The sequence below is a fragment of the Setaria viridis genome, chromosome 2, assembly GCF_005286985.2.
Source record: "Setaria viridis chromosome 2, Setaria_viridis_v4.0, whole genome shotgun sequence".
NCBI classification, from domain to species: Eukaryota; Viridiplantae; Streptophyta; class Magnoliopsida; order Poales; family Poaceae; genus Setaria; species Setaria viridis.
Window position 1 is genome coordinate 23,573,856 of NC_048264.2, and position 15,791 is coordinate 23,589,646.

The window sequence follows — 15,791 nt, forward strand, 5'->3', positions numbered from 1 at the left end:
AACTTAATTGTTTGATCACGTTGCTTTTACTAGAATAGGTGCTCACTTAGAATGGTAAATGAATATAGAACCTATTGCTAAAACTTGGAAATAAGAATCAACTATTAGTCGCTTTTGGCAAAAATAAACCCACAGCCAAAAAGCCTGCATGTTTAGAAGTTGGTGAGGTAGTAATCACCTGTCGGGTCAGTCTTGCTGAGTATTAGTTGCTCAACCTTGCTTGTGGCTTACTTTTTAGGTAATGTCAATTGTACTAATGTGGCTGCTAGCTTTATTTGGCCTACCCAGCTCCCTCTGGGTTGGACGGTTGAGTGGGATCCCTCCTCGGACAGCGAGGACAAGGGTCACTAATGTCATGATTGGCTTCATCATGATATCGTGTATCAATGTTTGGCTTCCGCATGTTTTACTTCTTCGTTGTTTGAAACCTTGCAAACTCTATTTGAAATTCAAAAACTCTGATGTATGTTGGGTCGTAACTCCTTGCGAAGTTAAGACTCAACGAGATTAACAAAGAGGAATAAGAACACGAATCGTCACTTCATTGATTATGTAGTGTCCCCTTACAATGGGAGGAGGTCCCCCTTTTATAGTGCTCGGAATGCCCGTGCACTTTACACAGTTGCCCTCGCTCGACTGCTACATTCCTAGAATATTCCTTACATTTAGGTCATTCGTGTGTCACATTTTTAGAGCTATTTTGATAGTCCCATGATTTCCGCTCTCACAAGGCTCCATGATTTGGGCTCCTTTTTTTGCTCACGCCATCATATTTCGCAGCTTCACAAATGAGGCCCAGCCTGACCTCGGGCGCCTTGGCCTTCTCTCCAGTTTTTTTTCCTCCCGAGGCTAGTGGCCTAAGCGAGCTTCGGGCGCCGTGTTGTCCTCAACTGCTTGCCCCAAGCTCGGTCAACCTCAATCGCGCTTGTCTTCCTTCCTACACACTGACGCTAAAGCAAGATTATCAGGTTAGGAAAAATGTCGATTCACCTTACCTTCAGCTCCAAGCCTCACATGGCACCTGCATCCGGGAAATTATTCCTGAAGTTGTGAGCTTTGCAAGGTCCCATGGTGTTGCTTGGTTCGACCAACCTTGAGGGTGGCCATGCTTTTGGGCGATCCCCAACAGTAGCCCCTCGTGGGCGAGGTTAGGCACCGGCAACCGAACCCGCGAAGTTAGGGATCTTTGGCCCAAAAAACGTCACCCTCGAGCGTCGGTGCGAATCGAGCCAACGGTTGGCTTTTTTGAGCTGACGTGGCGGTTTCTTATTGCACGACCTTTTACCTTCGTCACATGGTTACAAGCGTCATTTTGCGCCTTTTACCTCGCTTATAAAAGGAGACGGGGTGGTCATTTTTTAGCCGCGCGATTGAGGTTAACACATGCTTCTTTCGTGATCAGCATGTGCTTGTTTCTTGTCTCGAAGCTCTGGCATTTTTTGATCTCTAACCTAGTTTGTTTTCATGTGCTTGGAGGTAACGTGTCTTGCTCGTGGATTTTATCTCGGTTTCTTTCTTTGCTGCACTGAAAGAAATGTGGTCTTTTGCTTTTGTGAAGCTAGCTCACATCATGCAGACTGCATGACCGAAGACTGCTGAAGAGCGTGCTGCAGAAATAGCGCCTCGCATTGGGGAGGGTTCCTCTAACCCGACCGAGGACGTCGATATTGAAAGGATGTCCAAGGATGATGAGGTGAGGAGGTCCTCTTCCAGAGCCATGGATTTGTCTGCCGGTGATGGGGGCTCGTCAAGTGGTTGCCTATCAAGTTTCAATTCGGATCATGACAAAGCTGAAGGAGGGGATGAGGGTGCAGGTGATAGTGGCGAGGATCTTGGAGGTGTTGACGCGGATGTGAGTGAGCTTGTGCCTGGCAAGATATTGTGCATTCCCACGATGCACTTCGGGTGGTCCCTGGTGGCCAACAAGCGTATAAGATTGTACATTGAAAAGGGGTCCTTCCCGGAGAGGGTGGGGAGAGCACCTGAGGATGAGGCTATTCCGATGCCGAATTTTGGTGAAGCTGTTGGGTTTAGGGTTTATTTTACTGCTGGATTAAGGTTCCCCTGCGATCCAGTCCTGCCGGATATTTTGGATCGTTACAGAGCTGAGCTTAACCATCTGACCCCTAACTCCTTTGTTTTTTTCAAAGTTCTTCTAGGTTCAGCATACCTTTGGTGGCATTATCGATGTAGACGGCTTTGTGCGTCTGTTTGAGCTGCACATTCAAAAGAAGAGGGTGGTTTTTGACAATATACATGGGACTTTTGAGAACCATTTTGGTGGTTGCACCTTCAAGGCCCGAAGGAAGAACGAGAAACAAGGTCTCGAGAGGATTCAGCTGTCTTTTGCTCAGAAGAAACTGGTTTTATGTTAGGGTCAAGATGAAAGACGGGGGCGGTTAGGCAATCTATCCCTTTCATACTACGATAATCCCTACGGATGTTGCTACGACTCCGCCGGTCACAAGGTCAAAGATGATGAAGAAGCGTGAAGGTGCCTTTATGGTGGCTTTGGGCTCCATGTCTGGTAGGGACTTGGTGGAAGAGTTTGTTGCGGCTCATAGGTGGCCACTTACTCCTGGCTGGGGGCCTCTCAATGTGGAGCTTAGGGCAGTGCTGTGGAAAAGTAATCCCCTGCTCTACCCTATTATTGACGCCAGCCAGCTACCTGAAGATTTCACCCCAAACGCGTATGTTGAGGACGTCGAGAGGCGGGCTATTGACATTATTGGGCCTGTTTCTGAGGCCGAGATTAAATCATTCAAGCTGGTGGTTAAACATGGGCTTCACGTTAACCGAGTTTTCGAGAGTCTCGGGATTGAGCTGCCTACGTGACCATTGCTTCGGGGGAATAAAGCCCGTGGCCTGGGGGCAGTAGGCAAGGGAAAAGGAAGAGGGGGGAGAGCTCTTCCTAGAGTGTTGCGTGATCCGATGCAACCTTGGAGGCTGCTAAAGTGAAGATTAAAATGAGTTCCCTTGAGGCACAGAAGAAGAAGGATAAGGTTTCTCAAGCGTCTTTCCTTAGCGGGGCAAAAATGGTGAAGCCAAAATCTTCAAGGATGCCCCCAACTAAAATTGTTGCTGAAGCTGGGAAAGGTGTTGCTGTAAAGGCTGCGAGACCTTTGAAGAAACCTTGCTTCTCCCGGGTTCCGGATGAGGACGACATGGTTGTGGTGGACATGGCAGCCCTTGCCGCAGCCAGGGCTAAGAACGACAGTAAAAGATCTAAATTGTTCTCTAGTGCAGCAGAGCCGACGGGTTTTCCCGAGGTTAGCAATGTACAAGCTGGGCCAGGGGATCCAAAGGATAAAGGTGAGGGACCAGAGATGCCCGCTCTTGGGAGCTAGGCAGTGATGGCGCCTTTGCAGGTTGAGCGCAAGACTAAGAAAGAGAGGATTATGGAAGAGCTTGCTGCTGCCAGGAGGAAGGAGGTGGATAAAATTGCCGAGGCTATCAAGGATCCGTCTTCGCAGGCGGTGAAGTCAGGTAATGATGTTGTTGTGCACTTGCCCAAGTTGAGATTTTGTAGGTACACCAGAGGCTCAGAGAGATATTACTGGATTTGGAGAATACCATGGTTTCTCCTGGGGAGTTGTATAGCAAATCTCACGTGAGACCTGGGGAGTTGTATAGCAAATCTCACGTGAGACTGATGGTGAGGTGTTATTCTGCAGATGCAAGGCTGTCCCCATCCTTGACGAGTTTTAACAAGGCCTTTGGCACCAATGTGAGGAGAGAGGTTATTGTAGCTGGTGCACCTGGGTTAGGTGAGGGTTACAACCCTTTGAATTTACGCTTGCCGTGGATGGATCGATTTGAAAGGGTTGGGCGCGACACATGTGCAGCGGTTGGAGGCAGCACTGAGAGCGGTAGGTCGGAAGTGAAGGAGAAGGGCAAAGCTGACCTAGATGTGCTGGCTGACAAGAGCAGATCTTAGTGTACAAATGTTGGTGACTATGGGCCATTTAGTCTCGAAGGTAAGATTTTTATTTGTTGTTCCTTATTGCATATTACACGTTGTTATTGGAGTTTTGACCGTCTAATGGCTGTGCAGTGTTTAAAGAAGTTGTTAAGCGGCTGCGCGATGAGGAGCTGGCGCGGATGTTTGCTACCCTCGGGCCGAAGCTTTTGGCATGGAGTCTTTGCTCATTATTATTATTATTATTATTATTATTATTATTATTATTATTATTATTATTATTATTATTATTATTATTATTATTATTATTATTATTATTATTATTATTATTATTATTAACTGACACGGTTTTTGTTTCGTGTAGTGCACGATAACTGGGGCAGAGGCAAAAGAGAGGGTAGAGGCCGAGGCGAAGGACCTGCTTGGCCGGGCGGAGAGGGTGTTGCTTCTCGAAGCTAAAGTTGGTGACCTCACGGAGGAGAACAAGGGGTTGTCTAATCTTAATGGCAAACTGATGATTTTGAATGAAGAGTTGACAAGGCACAAGAACGTGCTATTGAAGAATTTTGAGGAGGCAGCTAAGGCTAAAGAGAATCTTATCTCGGAGAGAGAGGAGCTTCACAATGAGATTGAGAAACTTAGGCGGGACCAGGTGGATAATGTTGGTATTATAGAGAAACTTCGCCAGAACATTGAGAAAGACATCACGACTGTTCGGAGCAAGCGAAAGGAATAGCTCTTATGGGCGCTGAGCTTGAGGAGAAGACCAAATTCATTGACAAAACCCAGGCAATTTTGAAAGGGAAGTTTGATGAAATCTATGAGGCATACAAAGCCGCACTTCGCCCTTTCGGTGTCGAGCCCTATCCCTTCCCGGATGATGGCGATGTCGTGGATGTTTGTGAGTGGATGAAGAATGAGTTCATAAGCCTGCCCGAAGTCATAACTGGTCTTAATGATTATGTCGCAATTTTTTGTTTGGAAAGTACTGTTCAACTCCTTGAGGCTGAGGACTGCGATCACTTCTTGACGCTTGGAGGGGAGGAGTAAAAGTTCCCATTGGCTTCGGAGTTAGGTTCCCAAGAGAAAATTGGGAATGTGAGAGCGGTGAAGCGGAGTATTTTTAGGAGACTCTGGGCTACATCTGGTGTAAAGTACATTCAGCAGCTTGCGAAGGAAAGGCTGGAGCGGGAGAAGGAAGCGGCAGCCAAGCTCAAAGCTGAGGAGAAAGGTTATGATGAGCTGGTGCACCTTAGATTGGGTAGAGTGCTGGAGGCTGAGGGATTCTTGTAAAAAACTCTTTGAAAAAGACATATGTTTGTCTTCTAATAGTGTTATAGTTGTGGTGCTTGTTGATGCTTGAATTGTGGTCGGAGTGGTTTGACGTTTATTTTCTAGGGATGTGTAAATGTGTTTTTGCTTATTTGTGAAGTGTTGTGCTTACTTTTTTTTTTGTGGTTTCCTGCGTACTTGTGCTTTTTGTTTTGCAGGGGCTTGGAGCTTTTCTTTTAAAATGTCACCCCCCCCCGATCTGTGGGAGGTGAGAGGGGGAGACAGGCCGAAGCCGGGGTCCTGTTAGATAAGGAACTTGGGCAGATTGTTACTCAGGACGTTTCCCGTCGTTATGGTGCATTGCACTTGTGGCCAGGGGATGGAAAAGAATACATGGCGAGGAGAAGAAAGGTTATGACCAAAGGTGGAAACTTTGTAATATTTTGATTCTTTTTTGGAAGAAAATGGCTGGAGCGCGCTTTATTCTACAAAGTAGATAAGTCGGTACAAAACTCGAAACTGGGTTTTGCTGACTTAGAAGGTAACAAGAGTTTGGTTGATATCGCAACTTAGGGTTGCTTCAACCTTAGAGTTTGTGTTGTGACTTTTCTTGGTGTAAAGTGTTTTGCTAGAGCTTTCGTGAATAGGGTGGCAGGTCGAAGCTTCGAGTAGTCCTCGCGGAGGGCGGAGGATTGATTTTGCCAAAAGGAATTGCCCCCTCTTTAGGTTTGTTTCGCCCGGCCGAAGTTGCGGGTCGTCCTTGCGAAAGGTTGATGAAAAGTCAGCACGTCTTTTTTTTTGAAAAAATGTCACCCTCGCCCCCCCCCTCTCTAGCTTTCGCAAGGGGAACTAAAAGATGTCTTTCCCTTCTTGGCACTCATGCGGAGAGTAGTTTTCTTGAGCTGAAGCCACGATCCTTTGTCGTGAAAGGCAGGCAAGGGTAATCCTTTGTAAAAAAACATCACCCCACCCTTGGGCTTTTGTGAGAAAAGAGAGCATGCTGGGACGAGCCTATCTTTGAGAAGGGTTGCTTTGGGCGAAGCAGGATTGGTGAAAAGCTTTTCCTAAGGGTGTTGCCGGTGTGGAGAGTAGGCTGGTTTACCCAAGGGGGGTGGGGGAGAGAAGTTTATAACACTTAATTTGTGCATCTAGCGCATTTTATAACAATACGAGGCATGAGGTTACGCAAATTGTTGCTCTGTGAATGGAAAACATGCTTTTCTCCTCTGCTTGAAAGCACGAGGTCACACAACTTGTTGTTGCTTTGTGAATGGAAAATGTACTTTTTCTCCTTTGCATGAAAGCGTGAGGTCACGCAACTTGTTGTTGCACTGTGAATGGAAAATGTACTTTTTCTCCTTTGCATGAAAGCACGAGGTCATGCAACTTGTTATTGCACTATAAATGGAAAATGTACTTTTCTCCTCCGCATGAAAGCAACTGTAGGGGGAACTTTACTTTATTATGCATCCGGAATTTTTACATGGATCTACCTCGTTAAAAACCTTGCCTCCAAAATGGAGCCCTCCTAGCAAGGAAAAGAGTATAGTCTAGACTCTATGACATGAAAAGTAAATGCAGAAAAGAAAGTAAAGCTGTTGCCTTCGGCATTGTTTATAGTTCCACAAGCCAAAGGTGACAGACCTCTATGGATAGTATTTTCGCAGACTGTCTGTGTTCCAAGAATGTGGCAACTCTGTGCCAACTTGGTCCGCCAGATGAAAGAACCTGGCCTGTTACTTTTTCTAACAATGTATGGTCCTTCCCATGCTTCTTGCAGTTTGTCGGGGTTTTCCCAATTCTTCTTTCTTTTTATGACGAGGTCACCGATTTTGATTTCTCTGTGCAACACTTTCTTGTCTCTCCATCTCCTAGTTTCTTTTTTGTATTTATCAATGTTATCTGAAGCTTGAATGATGTCAAGCTTGATCATGTCCTTTTTGATCTTGATGACATCCTGGATGTCCTTAGTCCACATCACTCTCAGGCTGCTGTTCTTGATTTCTTCTAGTGTTACGGCTTCGGACCCGAAAAGCAACCTGAATGGCGTGAAGCCTGTAGCTCGGGATTGGGTAGTGTTGTGCGACCAAATTACCATCGGGAGCTCATCGACCCATTTTCCCTTCTTTTGGTTGAATAGACATTTCTTCATTGCAAAGAAGATTAAGCCATTAGATCTTTCTACCGTGCCGTTTGACGGGTGGTAAACCGAGGAGAATTTGACCTTTGTCCCGAGGCTGGCACAAAATTCTTTGAAATCGATGCAATCAAACTATTTGCCATTATCGACGTTTAACTCCCTTGGTACTCCGAATCTGCAGATGATGTTTTGCCAAAAGAACTTTTGTACTGAAGCTGAGGTAATCGTTGCCAGGGGCTTGGCCTCGATCCATTTTGTGAAGTAATCTATGGCAACAGCTGCGAATTTGCAATTACCCTGAGCTGTTGGGAGTGGGCCGACCAAGTCCATTCCCTACCTTTGTAATGGCCATGATGGTGGTATGAGTTGTATTGAGAGAGATGGTGAATGTCTCTGGTTTGCTGTCTTTTGGCAGGCTTCACAGTTTGGGACAAGGTTTTGGGCGTCATGTACAACCGAAGGCCAATAGAATCCTTGCCTGATAGCCTTGCTTACGAGAGCCCTGGAGCCAATGTGATATCCGCAAAAACCCTTGTGAATGTCTGCCAGCAGATCTTTGTCTGTTTCAGCATCGACACAACGAAGCCAGGGTGTTGAGATTCTAGCCTTGTAAAGCTCTCCGTCAATGATTGCATATCCTCTTACTTTTTGCTTGAGCCTAGTGAGCTCAACTTCGTCGCAAGGCTCAAAGTGACCTCTCATGTATGCCATTATCTTGGCTCGCCAATTGAAGTGCTGGGTCACATTTGCATACTTCAGAGTTGGTTCTTTGGTGGATGGGGTCTTGATGACTTCGTACAACGTGTTTGGAGGAATTGGTTCATTCTGGGCTGCTGCTTTTGCGAGTTTGTCCACCTGGTCATTTTCTGCCCTCGAGATATGCTTGACGGTGAATCCCGTGAAATGTTTTTCCATTGTTCTGACCACTGTGAGATACTTCACGAGCTTTGGCTCTTTAGCCTTGCTGTCTTTCTCGATGTGCTCTTTGATCACCTTAGAGTCTATTTTCACTATGAAGGCCTGTTGACCTAGAGCTTTCATCTTTCTTAATGCCATAAGCAACACCTCATACTCGGTCATATTGTTTGTTGATCTTGTTCCTTCGGGGAATTTTAGCCTCGCGTCATACCTTATTTTTATGCCAATTGGCGAGGTTACGATTGCTGCTATTGCAGCCCCTTTGTAACACCAGGCATCGTCGCAATAAATGACCCAAGGTATTTCAACGTCGTCACGACTAGCTTTTGGAGATGTCCAGTCAACGATGAAATCAGCCAGGACTTGGGACTTTATGGTGCTTCTTCTTTCAAAATCAACCACAAACTCTGACAGTTCAGATGCCCACTTAACAATTCTGCCCCAAGCTTCCCTATTGGAGAAAAGATCATGGAGAGGTTGGTTTGTGACAGCCACAATCCTATGTCCCTCGAAGTAATGACGCAGTTTGCATCCTTCCATCACCACTGCGTAAGCGATTTTTTGCAACTCTGAATAGTGTATCTTCGAGCCACTAAGGGCCTCAGATGCAGAGTAAACTGAAATTTTCTTTAGTTTGTCGTCGATTTCCTTCTCCAGAATCAGGGCGGTGCTTACCACCATGCCGAATCTGAGACGTAGAGCAACGGTGGTGACTTGGGTTCGGGGGGGCATAGCTTTGTCATAGACTACAGGTAGTCCTTGAGTTCTTGGAATGCTTGACGCTGCTCTTCCCCCCCATTCAAAGGTTTTGGAGCTTCGTAAGACCTTGGAGAAGGGTAAGCTTCGCTCTGCAGCACGGGGGATAAATCTATTGAGGGCAACCACTCTTCCGGTCAGCTGCTGAACGTCCTTGACCGCAGCTGGCTCCCTCATGTCGAGTAGTGCCTGAATTTGGTTGGGGTTGGCCTCGATGCCCTTGGTGGTGACTAGACAGCCCAATACCTTGCCTTGCTAAACCCCATAAACACACTTCTCAAGGTTTAGTCTCAGATTTGCTGCCCTTAGGTTGCCGAAGGTTTCGGCAAGGTCATGGATATGATCGGCCCTTTTGTCACTTTTGACGACAATGTCGTCGACATAAGTAAGAATGTTCCTGTGAAGTTGGTTTGCTAGTACAATGATAGTCATTTTCGAGAATGTTTGTCCTGCATTTTGAGTCCCTCCGGCATTCGCATGAAGCAGAATGTTTCGAATGGTGTCACGAAGCCTGTTTTCCCTTCATCTTCCTTTTTACTCCAATTTGGTGATAGCCCGAGAATAAGTCCAATAGCGAGAGCATTTCGCTGTTGGCAGCGTCATCCACAACTTTGTCGACCCTTTCTAACGGGTAATAATCTTTGGGGCAAGCTTTGTTCAAATCTGTGAAATCGATACGCATTCTCCATCAGCCATTTTGTTTTTCCTGACAGGTACAGTGTTGGCAAGCCATTCTGGATAGAGGATGGGCCTGATCACGTTGGCTTCAAGTAGTCTGTCCACTTCTGCTTTTACTGCGTGGACCTTCTCGTCAGACATTTTCCTTAGCTTTTGCTTTTTTGGCTTTGCCCCTGGTCTAATGTCGAGGCTGCGCTCAATAATCTCTCCGTCTACCCCATGGAGATCGCTTGCGAACCAGGCAAAGACATATTTGTTCTTGTTCAAAAATGCGATCAGCCCATGATCTTCTCTGGGTTCGAGGTTAGCTCCGATAGTGACGTACCTGTCGGTGATGTAACCATCCAAGAGGACTCTTTTGGTTTCGCCGTCTACACTTATCTTTATTTTGTTTCTGTCTCTCTTGGGTTCGACATAGGGCTTTTTCGTTTCGTGCTCTTCAGCTTCACTTGCAGCTGCGAGATGGTGGACATTCTTTTGTCCCGATGTTGAACCCCTCTCAATGTTTCTTGCCATTTGCTGATCTCCATACATAGTGATCACTCCTTTGAGGGCTGATAGTTTCATACAGAGGAAGAGTTGTCTAATGGTTGCATCCATTTTGTTTATGAAACCTCGCCCGAGGATGGCGAAGTAAGGGTAGCACATTTCGACCACATCAAAAGTGATGTGCTCTGTTCTCGCGTTGTCAAGGTTTCCAAACAACACTGGCAGGGAAATTTTTCCAAGAGCTTTAACTGGTTTGCCGCCGAAGCCAAGCAATAGGACTTCGGCCGGTTCGAGGAGGTGAGGGTCAATCTTCATCTCTGTGAAGGTATTAGTGAATATGATATCTATAGAGCTGCCTGTATCAACCAAGACATTCCCTATCTTCCAATTTGCGATAATTGCCTCTATCACCATCGCATCATTGTGCGAGGCTGTTTTCAATGTGAAATCCTTCTCTGTGAAGGTGATTGGCATGTGCGCCCATTCTGGCTTCACTGGGGGGCCATCGAGGATGATGGTGTTTACTTGTCTGAAGTAGTCTCGCTTCTAACTTTTGTTTTCAAACTCGAGGGTGGATCCGCCAGTGATTGGCATTATCATGCTGAAGGTTGGTATGGGGTTGGAGTTTGCTTCGTGAAAGTCAGATTGTGAAGACCCTCCGGAGATAGGCATTATCGTGCCGTAAGTTGGTATTGCGTTAGGATTGCTGCTTGGTGGGTTTGGTTCAGCTTTTGGGATTTCGTTTGGCAAGTTTGGTGGTAGTAGCGGTATCTCGTGGCGAGGTTGAGGTGGTATGTTTGTGTTTTGCAGTTTGATTTGTGTTTGGAAGGTGTGCGAAGGTTGCCAGGTTATCGGTGGTTGGAAGTTTGAGAGGCTAGCTGGGCTTGGGTAATATGTTGGATGTGGATAGAAGGTTGTGTGATGGATGGTTTTTGGTGCTTTTGCAGCTTCTTCGGCTGCTTTCTTTTTCACCTCTCTTTTTGCGGCTTCTAGAGTTATGGGACACCAATCAGTTACATGATTGAACTGCTTTCCATGGAATATGCAATGGAATGGCCTTTGTTGTTTGGGCTAATTATTTGGCTTCGGAGGGCCATTGCTTCGACCTCTTCCTCTGCTGTTGTGTTCGCCTCTGTGGTTGTTGGTGAAGCTATTATGGTTTTGGTGGTGCTAGTTTTGAGCTTGGTTGTGGTTGTGATTTTGGGATTGGTGCAAGGGCTGATTGACTTCAATTGTCATCACACGGTGGGGTTGATTCTGTGTGTGATTGTACGGCGAAGCCTACCAATTTCTGTTTTTTTCTGTTTGCTTGTGACTATTTCTTTCGGCCAACCTTCATCTATGGTTTGTCTGACCTGATGTATTTCTCCAACTCCGTGAATAGTGCTTCCATTGTTTTGGGTTTCTTTCTTGTTAGCTTCGACGCTGTCGGTCCTGGGTTGAGCCCCACGATGCTTGTTGAAATCGCGACACAGTTAGCCACATGTGGCGTCTGCAACCGAAGCTGTACAAATCTCTTGACATAGCTGGCAAGGGGCTCTTTATCTTTTTGTTTGCAATGGAAAAGGCCAGCTTCACCAGTCATGGTTTGATGGAAGCCTTGGAAGTTCTGAGTTAACTTCATTTTCAAATCTACCCAACTGCATACTGAGTGTGGAGGTAGCAGTGAGTACCAGTTTAGTGCTGCCCCTCCGCAAGCTATGATAAATGATTTTACTAGTATGACATCATCCCCCCTAGCCAAGGCTACAACAGCTTCATAGCTCATTAGAAATTGTCACGGGTTTATCTGGCCATTGAACTTAGGCAAGGCAATTGACTTGTAGGTGGCAGGCCATGGGGCAATTTGAAGTCCGATTAACAGTGGGGAGCTCTTGTCGAAGACTCCACATGTATTCAGTGCAGGTGGAGGGTCGTGCGGACCGAAGTTGGGGTTGGTGTATATGACCCGTGTAGAACCAGTGTTGAAGGCTTGGATAGATGGCAGCATTGGTTGTTGCGGTGTGCCTTGAAGGTACTCGAGTTCCTTTAATTCTCGCTGTAACTCTTCTAATTCCTTTTTGGCCTCGTTCAACATTACTGCCCTGTTGGCTGCTTCTCTTTGAGCTTGCAGTTGCTGTGCAAAACTTTCCTTTTGCCTTTTCATTTCTTTGAGCTGCCTCAAGACCGAAGCTAGCTCATCCTCTGGGTTGCTTGGGGCTTCATCTTCTGTATCTATTCGCGGCTGATCTTCGTTGTAGGTGTCCGACGCGACATTTGCTTTCCGTGCTTTTGCTCTAAGGACCTCTTCGACTCTCCTATAGCCCTCTTCCCTATCCGAGGTGATTTGCTGAACTACCTCGGATGAAACAAGTTGTCTTCCCGTTGCAGCTTCAGGCTCGGATGTGGTCTTTTTCTTCTTTTGCGGTGGCATTATGGGTTTCTTGGTGGCTTAAAGAATGGTGGGCGCCAAATGTTGGGTCGTAACTCCTTGCGAAGTTAAGACTCAACGAGATTAACAAAGAGGAATAAGAACATGAATCGTCACTTCATTGATTATGTAGTGTCCCCTTACAATGGGAGGAGGCCCCCCCTTTTATAGTGCCTGGAATGCCCATGCACTTTACACAGTTGCCCTCGCTCGACTACTACATTCCCAGAATATTCCTTACATTTAGGTCATTCGTGTGTCACATTTTTAGAGCTATTCTGACAGTCCCGTGATTTCCACTATCACAAGGCTCCGTGATTTGGGCTCCTTTTGTTGCTCACGCCATCGTGTTTCCCAGCTTCACAAATGAGGCCTAGCCTGACCTCGGGCGCCTTGGCCTTCTCGCCAGTGATTTTCCTCCCGAGGTTAGCGGCCTAAGCGAGCTTTGGGCATGGCGTTGTCCTCAACCGCTCACCCCAAGCTCGCTCAACCTCGATCGCTCTTGTCTTCTTTCCTGCAGATTGATGCTAAAGCAAGATTATCAGGTTAGGAAAAATGTCGATTCACCTTACCTTCGGCTCAGAGCCTCACATGGCACCCCGAAGCTGGGAAATTATTCCCAAAGTGGTGAGCTTTGCGAGGTCCCGTGGTGTTGCTTGGTTCGACCGACCTTGAGGGTAGCCATGCTTTTGGGTGATCCCCAACAATGTAATAAGTTGTTGAACTATGTTAATGTGATGGGAATGTTGTAATCTCTGTAACCACTCACCTTCGTATGAGCAATGCTTCTCGATCCTGAGTATGTGGTTTATCGGATGAAATCTAACGGACGATTAAGTTGACTTGTTTAAGGTGCATGATCGCGTGTTAGGCGACTTAAGTGCACTTTAGCCAGGTTAATTTGGGCGGTTCCACCACAACTGTCAGAGCTTGAAAGCATGATAGAGAGAACAACAAACCATAAACACCTTTTTCTAAATAAAACTTGCAAGAAATGAGTTTTGCAAATTCGTAAGTTTGATAAGTATGAACTTAGTACGAGGAGCCCTAGGAGAATTTTTGGGTCATTTTAAGGTGGCTATTAACTATTGGTTATTTATACCGACTTCCAGCACAAAACGCAGGGGTATAGCGATCATTAATATACCTCCGGCATCATACGAAAGTATGATGGCGGCACATAATGGTTGGAACGCATGGGTGTAGCCATTCCTTAATACACCCCCGGGATCGTATGAAAATACGATGGCGGCACATAATGGTTGGACGCAGCAGTATGGCAATTCCGTAACATGCCCCCGACCTCATATGCAAATATGAGGGCGGCACATAATGGTTGGATAAATGTGAATACGCTTCCAAGTGTATGAATGTTGCTTGTGCAGTGATAATCGTACGGGTGTTGTTCCTATAGTGGATAGTAATGAATGTGGACGCTTTTGTGACGTGCTAGCATGAAAAGTTCAGGTTGAAAATTTTCTGCAGGTACACTAACCGCGATTGCGTATGTTAACGATGGATAGAAAATTTCGACTAGTTATTATAGTGAGAGCTGTAAATGTTTCCTCGCCATTGCCACTAACCACATAAGTCAAAAGCTTTTGGCAATTATTTCTGTTTGTGAGGTCGAATAGGACGTGCATGCATCATGAATAAAAATAGCAACTTAAAAAATGACAAACCAATCTTGCATATTGTTCCTTAATAAGCTTGTATGAGTTAAGGATATTCAATGATCCAATTCAGCAACGTTGGTGTTGTTAAAATCTTTTGAGTTGATTCCTTAGGTTGCTCCAGAAACTTGGTATAAGAGAGTTGTCTAAAATTTTCTAAACAAGCTCCTGATAAAAATTTGTAAAATTTGACCAAGAAGGTTGCGAGTTATGTCCAGAATGGTAACCCCCTATTGGCTGAGAAAACATATTGCACACCTGTTGGAGTTTTAAATTTTCGACCATCTTAAGGACTTTTTCTGTTAGGCACCCTTAAACCAAAGTTGTTAAGCACTAAGCATAGAATATTGTGATAAAATTTCAGCTCAAATGGATCACTGGTTTGAGAGTTATGTTCAGTTTTGCACGGCACTGTTTCTGAAAATTCCAGCACAGACCACCTGGTAAAAATCTGAGTAGATCACCTTGATAGAATCTGTTTTAGGTCAACCTTCGAATACCAAACTTTTTACCAATTGCCACGCTTGGAGACCGTGGTCGTTGGGCATACTTTGGAGGACACATGGGAGACTGTAGCAATTGAGGGGTTGACGCTTTTCAGCCATCATTACCCGATTGAGATCGTACTGGACCCAATTGGTTTGTTTCTGGCTAGAGACTCAAGAGATGCCGATTGGATTGATAGGATGGACAACATGTCTCTTATGAGTTTCTTACAGCCTCAACAGATGATCCTTGCTTCAGCTAGGTGCATGAATGCACTGTAGCAGCTGAATAATCTCCAAGGCAGAGCAATAGCCACGCTAACCGACTTCGCACAGGCCACCCAGGTTACCCTCACTGCAGTACAGGGTGAGGTGGTGGATTTGTCTCTTCAGCTTGTGCAGAAGGGTATTTAGATAATAGACATGGAGACTAAGACTTCAGATTTACAGGAGGAGATGGATGATATGGAGCATGATATAGAGCTATTAGCAGATCAGCTTTATGATATAGATATGGAGCTAGCCAATGCCAACGAGCACTTAGATGGGCATCACGTAAAGTTGGATGCACTACGTGCACAGCAGGCATAGGCCGAGCCCATGGAGGAGGAGGAGGAGCTGAGGAGATCAAGGGCTACTCGAGTATGGACTTTGAGGCCATTGCACCACCACCACCGAGTGGAGCTGCTCACTCCCCCGTGCTCAGCTTAGCTTCGTAGGCAACCTTGACGACTTTTAGACGTATGTCTAGACTTGAGTAGGATTCTTTTGTTTTACTCGTTGGTGTAACCTATATTTTGGATGGTGATGTAATAGGTCAGCCCTGAGTTGAGTACCCTTTCTGTCATGAACTTCTGATGTATGCATGAACATGCTTTCGACATGTCTAGCGTTGTAATTCTGGAAAACTCGGCAGGATGCAGCAGCTGTTTTATCTCAGTTTTTATCCATGTTTCCAATCACTTTCGAGCTGTGACTTGGATACCAAAGTTGTGAGAAAACTTTTGTTCTAACTACTCGTAAAATTTCAGCACCTTTAGATCTGTCAAAC

General features: G+C 45.8%; 2 protein-coding genes across 2 annotated transcripts; both read right to left on the reverse strand.

Moving 5' to 3' along the window:
* Positions 1–7,822: 7,822 nt before the first annotated feature.
* Positions 7,823–8,930, reverse strand: LOC140221873 (uncharacterized). The gene is made up of 2 exons (XM_072291835.1): positions 7,977–8,930; positions 7,823–7,891 (listed from the first exon to the last, which is right to left on the reverse strand). The coding sequence occupies exons 1-2, from the start codon at positions 8,928–8,930 to the stop codon at positions 7,823–7,825; spliced, it is 1,023 nt and encodes a 340-aa protein (XP_072147936.1).
* Positions 8,931–9,662: 732 nt separating this feature from the next.
* LOC140221874 (uncharacterized) lies at positions 9,663–10,646 on the reverse strand. Its single transcript, XM_072291836.1, has one exon. It carries the CDS (start codon positions 10,644–10,646, stop codon positions 9,663–9,665), a length of 984 nt encoding a protein of 327 aa, XP_072147937.1.
* Positions 10,647–15,791: the final 5,145 nt, after the last annotated feature.